Source organism: Caretta caretta, chromosome 7 (genome assembly GCF_965140235.1).
Source record: "Caretta caretta isolate rCarCar2 chromosome 7, rCarCar1.hap1, whole genome shotgun sequence".
NCBI classification, from domain to species: Eukaryota; Metazoa; Chordata; order Testudines; family Cheloniidae; genus Caretta; species Caretta caretta.
In genome coordinates, this window is record NC_134212.1 from 86,378,659 (window position 1) to 86,391,953 (window position 13,295).

The 13,295-nt window shown below is 40.7% G+C and overlaps 1 protein-coding gene across 7 annotated transcripts in view; it reads right to left on the reverse strand.

Moving 5' to 3' along the window:
• Window positions 1–4,363: 4,363 nt before the first annotated feature.
• Window positions 4,364–13,295, reverse strand: part of P4HA1 (prolyl 4-hydroxylase subunit alpha 1) — a 73,189-nt gene continuing 64,257 nt past the window's right edge. For 6 of the 7 annotated variants that reach the window (XM_075130912.1, XM_048857526.2, XM_048857528.2 and 3 more), the window contains 4 exons: window positions 13,038–13,103; window positions 9,770–9,838; window positions 7,368–7,464; window positions 4,364–7,055 (listed from right to left, as the gene is read on the reverse strand). In XM_075130912.1, the coding sequence (XP_074987013.1) occupies window positions 6,985–7,055; window positions 7,368–7,464; window positions 9,770–9,838; window positions 13,038–13,103 (303 nt within the window). In that variant the 3' untranslated portion in view covers window positions 4,364–6,984. Of the gene's footprint in view, window positions 7,056–7,367; window positions 7,465–9,769; window positions 9,839–13,037; window positions 13,104–13,295 lie in introns of those variants that run through there. The other variant, XR_007357597.2, reaches the window with a different exon arrangement.

Genomic DNA, 13,295 nt, shown 5'->3' on the forward strand with positions numbered 1-13,295 from the left:
CACAGAAAACTTTCATTAGCTCAGATAAGACTGAATAACGAATGTGCAGTACAAGGGAGGTTATGCTAGGTCTGGGCAGGAAGCTACTGAGGACTCTTTGTATGAAAACAAGTGACTGTGTAATGGATGCTAAAGTGCCAGCCTGCTGGGGAGAAAGTTAAAGGAGGCCAAGGGCATGTCTACACTGTGGCACAATGCACACTGATGGTAGGGGATAGTGTGACTTCCAAGTTTCTAAAGTATGTTAATGGGTCCATGTAGACAGGGCTGGTGGGAACTAAATTAAAGCACTCTAAGGAATGTTTGTGTTCACCAGCAGCACCTGCACAGACCCATTAATATACATGTGAGGGCACTTCAGAAATCACACCCCTTAGTGCACATTATCCCACCATGTAGACAAACCTTGAGACCCTAAAGAGAGAATCAAACATTTTCTGCTAGTTCATGCCAGGCTTTCCAAAAGCTAAAGGTTGGGCTGGTGTTTTTATTTTAAACTGACTGGACAATTGCCATCCCCCTTGCTGCTACCTTGGGACTGACCCTGCCTCCCAGCCTGAGTGAATTTCATGCTTAGGACCAAAAGTCTAGATCCCAAACATCCTTTAAATAGGTTTAGAGATCAAGATTTTTTTTTTTTAACCCCCTAAGGTGCAGTTTTGTTAATCTATCAACAGCATCTATAGCAAGTGTTTCTTAAATTAGAAGACTATTTGATTGATGGGATTACCACATGGCATTGCTATTTCTTTAGCATCTCATCTGAAAAATGTTTGTGGTTTGTCAGAACTGTAGGATTGAGTCCACAGGAAACAGATTAGTGTTAAACACCATGGACATACACCTCTAACTACCCTCTCATGTGAAAAGAAAAGGAGTACTTGTGGCACCTTAGAGACTAACCAATTTATTTGAGCATGAGCTTTCGTGAGCTACAGCTCACTTCATCAGATGTTTACCGTGGAAACTGCAGCAGACTTTATATACATACAGAGAATATGAAACAATACCTCCTCCCACCCCACTGTCCTGCTGGTAATAGCTTATCTAAAGTGATCAACAGGTGGGCCATTTCCAGCACAAATCCAGGTTTTCTCACCCTCCACCCCCCACACAAATTCACTCTCCTGCTGGTGCTAGCCCATCCAAAGTGACAACTCTTTGCATAATCAAGTCGGGCTATTTCCTGCATAGATCAAGGTTTTCTCACATCCCCCCACCCCCATACACACACAAACTCACTCTCCTGCTGGTAATAGCTCATCTAAACTGACCACTCTCCAAGTTTAAATCCAAGTTAAACCAGAACATCGGGGGGGGGGGGGGGGGGGTAGGAAAAAACAAGAAGAAACAGGCTACCTTGCATAATGACTTAGCCACTCCCAGTCTCTATTTAAGCCTAAATTAATAGTATCCAATTTGCAAATGAACTCCAATTCAGCAGTTTCTCGCTGGAGTCTGGATTTGAAGTTTTTTTGTTTTAAGATAGCGACCTTCATGTCTGTGATTGCGTGACCAGAGAGATTGAAGTGTTCTCCAACTGGTTTATGAATGTTATAATTCTTGACATCTGATTTGTGTCCATTTATTCTTTTACGTAGAGACTGTCCAGTTTGACCAATGTACATGGCAGAGGGGCATTGCTGGCACATGATGGCATATATCACATTGGTGGATGTGCAGGTGAACGAGCCTCTGATAGTGTGGCTGATGTTATTAGGCCCTGTGATGGTGTCCCCTGAATAGATATGTGGGCACAATTGGCAACGGGCTTTGTTGCAAGGATAACATGGAAAAGAAGCCCTTGAGGTCCTCCTGGACCCATGGAAAAGAAGCCCTTGAGGAATTCCACCACGATTTCAACAATTTCCATCCCACCACCAACCTCAGCCTGGTCCAGTCCACACAAGAGATCCACTTCCTGGACACTACAGTGCTAATAAACAATGGCCACATAAACACCACCCTATACCGGAAACCTACTGACCGCTATTCCTACCTGCATGCCTCCAGCTTTCACCCTGACCACACCACACGATCCATCGTCTACAGCCAAGCTCTGCGATACAACCGCATTTGCTCCAACCCCTCAGACAGAGACAAACACCTACAAGATCTCTGTCAAGCTTTCTTACAACTACAATACCCACCTGCAGAAGTAAAGAAACAGATTGATAGAGCCAGAAGAGTTCCCAGAAGTTACCTACTACAGGACAGGCCTAACAAAGAAAATAACAGAACGCCACTAGCGGTCACCTTCAGCCCCCAACTAAAACCCCTCCAACGCATTATTAAGGATCTACAACCTATCCTAAAGGATGACCCAACACTCTCACAAGTCTTGGGAGACAGGCCAGTCCTTGCCTACAGACAGCCCCGCAACCTGAAGCAAATACTCACCAACAACCACATACCACACAACAGAACCACTAACCCAGGAACTTATCCTTGCAACAAAGCCCGTTGCCAATTGTGCCCACATATCTATTCAGGGGACACCATCACAGGGCCTAATAACATCAGCCACACTATCAGAGGCTCGTTCACCTGCACATCCACCAATGTGATATATGCCATCATGTGCCAGCAATGCCCCTCTGCCATGTACATTGGTCAAACTGGACAGTCTCTACGTAAAAGAATAAATGGACACAAATCAGATGTCAAGAATTATAACATTCATAAACCAGTTGGAGAACACTTCAATCTCTCTGGTCACGCAATCACAGACATGAAGGTCGCTATCTTAAAACAAAAAAACTTCAAATCCAGACTCCAGCGAGAAACTGCTGAATTGGAGTTCATTTGCAAATTGGATACTATTAATTTAGGCTTAAATAGAGACTGGGAGTGGCTAAGTCATTATGCAAGGTAGCCTGTTTCTTCTTGTTTTTTCCTACCCCCCCCCCCCCCAGATGTTCTGGTTTAACTTGGATTTAAACTTGGAGAGTGGTCAGTTTAGATGAGCTATTACCAGCAGGAGAGTGAGTTTGTGTGTGTATGGGGGTGGGGGGATGTGAGAAAACCTTGATCTATGCAGGAAATAGCCCGACTTGATTATGCAAAGAGTTGTCACTTTGGATGGGCTAGCACCAGCAGGAGAGTGAATTTGTGTGGGGGGTGGAGGGTGAGAAAACCTGGATTTGTGCTGGAAATGGCCCACCTGTTGATCACTTTAGATAAGCTATTACCAGCAGGACAGTGGGGTGGGAGGAGGTATTGTTTCATATTCTCTGTATGTATATAAAGTCTGCTGCAGTTTCCACGGTAAACATCTGATGAAGTGAGCTGTAGCTCACGAAAGCTCATGCTCAAATAAATTGGTTAGTCTCTAAGGTGCCACAAGTACTCCTTTTCTTTTTGCGAATACAGACTAACACGGCTGTTCCTCTGAAACCTCTCATGTGAGCCGTCCAAAGGTTAGGGTGCCATAGGAAAGCTTCTTCTAAATATTTAAAAACAGGAAATTTCTGGCAAGGCTTCCAACACCTGTCTCCTTACTGCTACCCTTGGCTTTAGGTTAGAAATCCCTGTATAGATTTCCCGTACAAGCTGCCAGATCTATACAACATCAACTGATGGAGCTTGAGATACTTGGATTCAACTCAGATTCCATCTGGGATACATTTATAGCTTCTGACTTTAGGTTTTAAACTGATGAACACCAATAAAACACCCCCAATACCAAAACAAAGGTGGTCTATCCTACCAGAAATGGTTTAGGGTCCAAGGGAATCTCTACATAGAACAATAATACAGACTACAGGGTGTAGTCTCTAACACGCACTTAAATATGTTGCACATTACTTGGTTTGTGTAGACCAACCTGGTGCATACTAAAGATCCCTACTAGGCTTAGCCTAGTACTTTTTGTAAATGTATTTTAACATAGTACTATTTCAAAGAGACCTGAAAACCTGATTTTTGGACAGCTACCTAAAGTGGAACACCCACAGGGACAGCACTTGAAGAACCACCTAAAAATCAAATTGCTAAAAATACTACCACCCCAAAAACAGAAGCCCTAGATGTATTTCATTAAAGAAAGCCTAAAGAGTGCAGTTAAACTAACAAGGGTATTTAATCTCCTTCTGAAATTCTTAACACAAGCTGCTTACTTTTACAAGTGTTACATTAATGAAAGGGCTGTGTATTTGGAAACTAAGATCTTCTGGGTACTGCTATTCATTGTTAAAGGTTTATTTTCTTCTTCCTTGGTCCCTTATCTTGTCTCACTTGGACACACATGATTAAACCTCATGTCTGTTGTTGTGGAGAACAGTTAATACATAGTACTCCATGTTACAGTTCCTAGAAACTCATGTCTAAGAACTGACAAATGGACAGTAACAGATCACAAAAGTTTGATGTTGAGGATTTTCACTGCAAGTGGCAGTGACTTTTTATTTTAAGCCTGTTCTTTACATTTAAAAACTTTTACAAAAAAATTAATAGGCAATGTTTTCAAATGTCAGTCACTATGAACCGGATAGTTGTCATTCATATTTAATACTAAACTGCATTCACACAGGAGCCAAACTCTTGATCTGAAAGCCCTTTTTAGAAAGTTAATAGATAAGGCAGCAAGCAATAGTACTTTTACATTTATATAGTGTTAAAATGTATGAATGCTTCAAGCAGGAAAAATGAAAGATGGGTCTTCAACAATTAAAGTAAATAGTTTCTTTTCCTACTAACCAGGCTTGGAAGGATTCAGTTTTTAATGATTTTCAACACCTTTAACCAGTCTTAGATATAACTTTATCCAATGGAACATTTTCACTAGTAGGAAACTAAATTTCACTTAGTTCATTTCTTTTGTCCATTTTCACTATCAAGTGATTTTATTTCTGGATCTTAAGCATCATGCAATTGAAACAATACTAATTAGAATTTTAGATAAGTTTCTATGAACATTAGAAATGCTTATTGATGGGTGGGTGCAGAAAGAGACACTATTTTCTGAACTTACCAACTGAAGTCTAATAGGCCCCAAACCATTGTTTCCCACCTCTAGCCATCTTTTGAAGGAAGGTGCGTTTGTCTTTGCTTGCACTGAGTTGGGAGTTACAGGTTGGTATGCTATACCCCCATCTTCTCACTACTGCTGACTGAAAGTAAAAGATGGGTTGGAGCATAGCCTGGCTTTCTTCCAGTTTGAGCAATAGATATTTCAAGCAAGCATATAGCAGTAACTTAGATGACCACTGACTGTTTAACTTCTTAAAAGAAAAAAATGAGAAATCTCAGAGTTTAAAAAAAAAGGCACGGCAAAATGTAAGAAGAGTGAGTTTTGCTTAAGAAGAAAATACAGACTCTTTGCTGCCACACTATTACTTGGATGTCTCTAACAAGAGAAACTGTTTGATTACATAGAGGGGGGTACTGGAATGGAGGTGTTTTGGTTTTTTGTTCCTGTCTATCAATCTGTCTTAGCCATGTCCACTCTATTTTCCTGAAAAATTGCAGGACTAAACTTCAGCCATTGCTACCAAAAGAAAGCATATGAAAGCAATGAATGGACAAAGAAGAAAAAATTGAGTGACAAACATAAATGAGGGGATTAACAAATTTTTCATCTCCCCTGCTCAGTGCCCCTTTCTTTCCTCTTGTAAAAGAGTCAAAATTCAGAGAACAAGAACTCTGTTCGGTTGGTGTGTATTTCTTTGCTAGATTTTATTTTGCCATTGATTACTTGATTTAACTTTTTTTATTATAATCCTTCTGAAGAGGGATGCAATTTAAAGGTACTACAAAGTATTTGCATAGGTTAATAGTTGGATTCTCTGACCTTTTGGGCTCAATATTCAGGTTTTCACTCAGGTAGAAAATCCAATTATCTGAAATGGGGCTACCTGTACACTATTAAATTTTCAGCATTTAATAATCCAAGCTTAGACAGACAGAGGGTGGCCTGCTAGGTTCTGGTGTGCCTCACTTTTACTTTCATGTACATCCTGTATGAATTCAGTCAAGAGTTGGTAAAAAGCCAGTCACAATTATGGCATGCATTCAATATCCACAACATATCAAAACATACACAAAATAAAAAGCATTTGTGAAGATTATAAATAGATTGCCTTTGTCACAAAAGATTTCAGCATGGGAAAATTTGGCTTTTTACAAATAAGCCTTTGAGGCTTGCGTATTACCTCATAACCACTTTGAAAATTCCAGTCTCCTAAGGCACAATGCTTTGTTTAATCAAAGATGGTACTGTCCCCAAAATGAATGTAAAGGTTTATTACTAAGACGCAGATTTTTTTTTTTAATGGACAAACTAAGCCATTAAAACAAAACTAGACCTGGAAAGCAGGTCATGATTTCTGTCAGGCTGTTCTGATGCACACAGGTATCTGACACAGCACAGCCAAAACACATACGTGTATATGACTGCAGGCTCACATTCTCTGGGTTACAAGTCAAATTCACTGTAGAGGCATGAGAGAGAATTTACAAGTCAATTAAGTCTGGGCTTCTGTAGTAGTGGAAAAACAGTCTAGGAGAAACACAAACCATGCCCACAGTTCAACTGTAGTGGTCAGGCACACTACAACAGAAAGCTGGAGACAAGGACTGGTTTAATGCATCCCTCCAAACAATGAGTCTGTGCTTGAAATTAGATTGTTCATGTTTTTTACCACTGGTAAACTCAAGCTTGTGAGGACTAACAGAAATCACATACTGGCTTTCTCTGCTGATCAGAGATTCTACAGAGTAAAGGGTACTATAAATCACAAATTATCCCTGTTATTTCTGACAACTATATTTTGTCCTTCTAGCCTGAAAAACTTAAAATCTCACTATATTCTCTCTAAAAGGGATATTGTAGAGTGAACTAAAACAATGTAGGTGTTTCTTCACAGATGAAATACTGGATGTGGTTGGAGATTGTACCTGTAGTGGAGTGTTAATAAATTGTAGAAAGTTAAATGGGGGAGACATATTTTACACAAACGAGTACAGGACAGGGAAAAGTTTGCATCATTCCAACTCTGATAAAGTGCACCGTCTTCGGAATTCCTGACCACGTTCATGGATCCATTTATTGGATACTATGAGACACAAAAATAGCATTGGTCACCACTTCTATTTAAAGTGAATACACGTTATCAGCACATGCATCAGAAAAGCTTTATTCCCCAAATATAAATGTCAAAGCAATAGCCTGAAACTTGACATATTAAGCCTAAGAAGAAAACCCCACAATATTTGCAAATTGGGAAAACCTTAGTATGAAGTAGCTAGGTACGTACTAGCTCTCTTCTTTTGAAAAGAGCTGGCAGCTTTGGCTCTACTGTATCCTACCACAAGCAGCGAAGTAAAAAAAATTAAAATCAGACATTTGGCAGAATACGGATACCTACCCCACTTGTTTCCAACTAGTACTGGACAGGCTGCATGCCTTGTGCTGTAATCTCCTTCTCCACTTGGAAAAAGATTGTACCAGAATACAGCTGTTCCCTGGAAATTTCAATACAAACATAATATTTTACTTTATGCAACACAAAGTTTACTTCTAGCAGGGCTAATAATCAATGACTTTTACAATCATTTTTTAAATGAATGTATTTAAAATTAAACTTGACAACCCGTTAAAGCCTAAACTTAATATTCATTTAAATTGAATACAAAATAGAATATTAAAGTATGTTTTCTGCCAAGTTCTAAAGAGAGTCAAAGCACTGAAACTGCAGGAAGTCACTGGCTAAGCACCTGGAACCTGAGTTTGCTGCAGTGCTACACCAGCTTTTGATGGCAGCAACCTCTTCTGCAGGTGCAAAGAAAATATTTTCTTCATTTCAGTTTCTTCAACTCGTTCACTCAAAGTTAAGAAACTGAGTGGGAACTGAAAAAGCAAACACACTTCTCTCTTCCAAGCTATGAATAAAAACTTGTCTTCAGTGTGGAATAATAAACATTATGGGGAGGTGTGATTCCTAAAGTGTTGTTTGTTAAAGTGCACTAGGGAACCTTTAGAAGTGTGCACCAGTGTCTACATGTACCAATTAATGTGCAACACTGCGGGTGGAGGGATTTCTAGAACAGAGTAAAAGTACAAAATTACCTCACCATGTAGGCAAGCCCTAGGTCTGAACTTTTGAGATCCGCTAAAATCATGAAGGGTATGGTGACAATCAATTAAAATTCACTAGCCATAGTTCCTTCCTTTGTTTTAATAAATCCAAAACATTTGACTTTTTTCCCCCGTGTGCATCCAGAATGTAAGGTTTATTTAAATGGCAACAACCTTTGTTATCACAGAGTTAAGATTTCCAGTGACTTCTCATGTCCTTCCAGAAGTTTGGGTTAAGCAAGACAAACTTCAGAAAACTAGGAAATGCAAAGTTAAGGTAAACCACCCACATAAACCTTAACATTGCCCTCTTTGAGCAATGCCCCATAACCCACATACTCTAATTTACAGTGAAAAGGAAAAAAAGCTTCCTGTACCTGCCCTACACTCATTCACTCTACTCTCCTGACAGCACAGCACACTTGTAAAATTTAAACAGCTGCTTCACACTTACAGGATACCACCTAAACCTCTACTTTCCCTTACCCATCTACAAACTGTTCTCATGTTCCACCTTACATGGCAACACCCTCCCGAAACTTGCTCCTGAAACAACCTACAAAATTTTGTAATAAAATGATCCACAGTGGCTCCTCAAGGTACATGTGCTGTTTGTTTTCCCTTCCTCACACATAGGAGGTGGGGTGCAAATCCTGAACTTCTCATATACTCGCAGTTCTGTGACTCTTCTCAGCTCACAAACAAATGTCTACCCCCCTGCTGCCTCCACCATTAAAACCATTTAGTACAGTTAAAACACTCATGTTGAATGCAGCTGCAGTGCATGTAGATAATTCACAGTGACTACTGTCAGCTCCAGGGGAGCAGAGGTAAAGTTATGTGGCATTTACCTTAACTCCTTATTTCCTGGTTTTCTGAAGTTTGAGTTTTGCTGAACTCTATGTTCTGGAAAGGCACTAGCTGCCCCTGGGAAACCTGAACTGTGTTAATTTTTTTTTCCCATTTGATGTCCTAGTTGGGGGTGGGGAGGAGGAGGAGTTGGTTTCTTTTAAACGAAGAAAACTTGTTGGTAGGAGTGAGTGTTCATTGTGGCAACTGAACATTAGAATGCAGGCCAAGTGGCCTATTGATCCTGTCCATATCTCCCTGGCTCAACTTCACTAAGCAGCCCTCTCCCTCCCAGCTGGCCCCTACCATACTATTTTGTCCAGGCTTGGAAGGGCATGACCCTGATGTGTCTGGGGCAGTATAGCCAGGTTGCCAAGTGGCCCTGGAACCCAGCTCTCTCCCTACAGAGGACAAAAGAACCCAAAATTTTCTAAAAAGGAGTTTTATTCTGTGCACTGCTTGGCTAGTCTGGGTTTCCCCTGCAAATAGAGTTTGACCCAAATTACAAGTAAGGTAAGTTTTGTGTTTTGGACCTATTGGCTTCAGCAGTCTATGAAGTTTTAACATGCATTGAATCATAATCATGCAGAACAGCAAAAACAGAAACTCTGCACAAGCACAGCTAGATTTGACCTGCAATTTTACTTGCATAGGTAGCTCCACTGAAATAAATGGTACTGCTTAAGTGTTTGCAGGATTGGTGGCCTAGTACTTTCTTTAGTCAATTCATTTGGAAGTTTTCATTTTACATTTAAACATCCAAATATACAGTTCCTCACAGCTGGATATTAATGGAGGGAAAGTGGGAGAGTAACATCTAAGTTGCATTAAAACTCATCTTACCTTTTTAGGCCAAACACTAGCTCCTACTTCAGGGAATACAGTAGCTCCCCCTGCTGATACATCACTCATCTGTAAAGGAGAGAAAATAAGAGCACTTTTACTCAGTGCTTTCCCAAAACCACATCAATAAAATATTAAGTTACTAAAAACCTTCATTTCTGACTCCTCATTAAGGGCAAAATTTCTGTGACTAGCTGTAAAATCACATTTGCTATGGCCCTGTAGCATTAAACACAGTATGTGGTAGCCATTCTTGTTCCAGAATTTGTAAGGCTTTCAGATGCCTCAATGATGAACAGAGTACAAATACTGTGGCAGCTAGAAAAATGGAGTTCACTTATCTGTAGCTAGAGGTTCTTTGACATGTGTCAGCCCTATCTGTATTCCACATATGGATATGCATGTACTCCATTCACCTAGACTGGAAATTTCTTAGCAAGTAATGTCTATTGTTCTGCACCCACACACTTGGTCTCCTCATGCTCCAAACTGAGGCTATAAAGGACAGTGCAAACCAACACCTTTCCAGTTCTTCTTCTTACCATGAATCAAAAAAGATCTCAAGCAGAGGGGAAGGAGGGCAGGTAGTAGCATACAAATAGGGACTCCACACTTCAAAGAACCTCCAGTTACAGATAAGTATTTCTTCAAGTACTGGTCCCTATGTGTATTCCACATGTGGATGGTTGGTAAGCAGTATTCAAAAAGAAGGAGGGTGCGAAGATGCAGTTGGTATAGATGTCTGTAAAACTGCTGTCCCAACAGCTGCAGCTGCAAAAGAGGCCTACACTAAGGCATAATGTTTCATGAAGATATGGATGGCACTCCAGGGTAGCCGCTCTACAGATATGTAGTATAGGTACCTCTGTAAAAGATGCTGTTGAGGTTGCTCATGGTCTAGTGCTTTCACCTGTCTAAAGGAGGAATACGCACCAGCTGAGAGAGAGCGCGCGCGTGCAGGTAATGCTTTTCCTTGCAATCACTATTTCAACAACTAACCTTCAAGACTTCCTAATTGGTTTTGTTCTTTGCAGATAGAATGCCAAAGCCCATCTGATGTCATGAGAATGAAGTCTCCTCTCATTGGAATTAGGAAGTTGTGGGCAAGGCAACCACCAAAAGTCTGGTGTTAGCAAGGAATGGCATGGCGTCAGTAGAGCTACACAGCGTGCCCCATCAAAAGAAACCCCCGGGTGGTGGAGTAGGAGAGAGCAGTGACAGTTGAGGCAGAGGAAGCAGTATATCCGCATCTTTGTATGCTCTTACACTGGATGGCAGCTTGTATAAGTGCTAGTGATAAAATGGCTGAGAGGCATGTCTGGGTTTATAACCCTGCTTGTGTTGTTTTCTCTTTGGGGCTGGGATATAAATGCCCAGGGAGTGGAGAATTGTCCGGAGTCCTTACACAAGTGCAACGACTCATCAACTTTCCTGTGAAGAGTTAGACTGTAAGGGCAAATCCTCAATGATATTCTGGACCTCCCTGGGGAATCCTAAAGAATCAAGGCATGATTCAAGCATCATAACTATAGCTTTAGCAACAGCTCTAAACATGGGATCACCCATGTCCACTGCCGCTTGGAATGAGGTCTCAGGCACCAGTTTGATTTCCTCTATGAGGTCCTGGAATTGAGTCCTGTCCTCCTGAGGAAGCACGACCTTGTAGTTAGCAAATTCTGACTTGGAGGTTGGTTGATGAAAATCCTTTCCAGAAGGTCAAGGCATTTGCTGCATTTAGAGACTTTATCTGTTAGAGCTGCCCTGGGGTGTTGTAATCTTGATCTCTCTGTGGCTGCCTGCACCACTAGGGAGTTACCCACTAGGTGGGTAAAGAGGTAAGGAGAGGCATGGACCGATGGACAACTTCCTGCATGTGCCTGTTGGGACCGCTTGTTGCCAACTGGTAGAAGGCACAGGTGGTGCACAGGGATCCCCTGGGTCAAACAGATGCATAATAGTTCACAAAAAAGTTGTACCGTCTCAGACCAGTAGCCCAATGGTCATCAATCACTGCAAAATGTATGTATAGGTAATATTTAAGAAGTTACGTATTTATACTGAAAAGTATGTTTCAGTTATGTTCTTAAGGTATAAGAATTTGGGTTCTTAACTCAGGGCACCACGAAACAACAGGTCTTGCACAGGTTCGTTTCAGGCAGGAGGTAACAGACACTTCTCTCCCTGCCTGGTCATGCATATTGTGTATTGTCTGCCTCACACTGGAGGCTTATATACAGACTGAGCCAGGTGCGAGTTCAACAGTTATACAATCTGTGGGAGAAAATCTGCAAGAAAAAATAAATCAGCAGGGTCTATGGGTGTGTGTTCTGTTTATGAATAAAGACTAAGAATAGGATTTGTATATCTGGGGAGGCAAAGAAACACTGAGTCCTTCACCTCGGAGACAATCTGACAGCATGTCTCTCATGAAAACAGGATTACAGCCAAGACTGGCTGTAAAACACTACAAGGACTTTTGGTGAGCATAACTCTGCAAGAGTCTATTTAATTAAGTCTAGGTTGTAGAATGCATGTTATGATTCTATTTTAAATGTAAGCCTTTTGCTTCCAATACTACTACTTGCTATTACTTGAATCGCTATGTTTTGTTAAATAAACCTACTTGATTTCACTGTAAACATATTTAAGTGCTGTGTGAAGCGCAAAGGTGATGTGAGGTGGAATGGGTAAACTGGAGTGTACTATTTCTTTGGACACACCAAATCTGTAAATACCATGTGTCCAGCGGAAAAGGGAGTGAAGACTCCAGGGAGATGCTTGGAAAGCCTGAGGGTTGTAGTGGGCTTATTGCTAAAATACAGAGTAATAGTTGAACCAGCAATGCCTAGATGGAAATGCTTGTGTTGATCTGGGTCAGGAGTTGCAGAGCTGACTCCTGCTATGTACAGAGAAGGCTTCCTTACATGAAGGGCAGATGGTAGCGAAGTGCCTCACAACTTTGGGTATTCACAGGAAGTGTCAGACCTGTTAACTACCTTTCAGATTTAAAAAAAAAAAAGCCTCAAGCACCTAAAGAAAAGACCTTCAAGGCTGTACGTTTTCTTAATTTTTTTTTTTTTTAAGTTGGCCTAATTTTAAAAGGTACTCTTATTTACCACTGAGCAATTATTAGCTGCCTTTATTTGCAGATTACATAAATCAGAATCACTGAAATCACTCAAGTGCCTAAGATAAAGATGCGGAAATAGAAACTAACATTTTTGGCAGAAACAGTTTGTAATGATATGGCTAAAAATGTCTCACTTACATAAAACAACCAAGTAGCAATTCTGTTGCCTGTTCCCAATTCTTTAAAAGCATCTGGCTCATCTTTCTGTGAAAGAAAGCAACACACTGATTTAATAAAATGCTCATTATTTTAATCATGTAATTTGCACACCAGTGGACAGACACTTGCAGTGCCAGCAAACAAACTCATGCAGAAAAAAAATCAAAGAGCTCGGGACACAGAGCGCAAGGAAATTGTATATATTGGTTTATTTGTTAAATATTTTTCCTTTGCTAG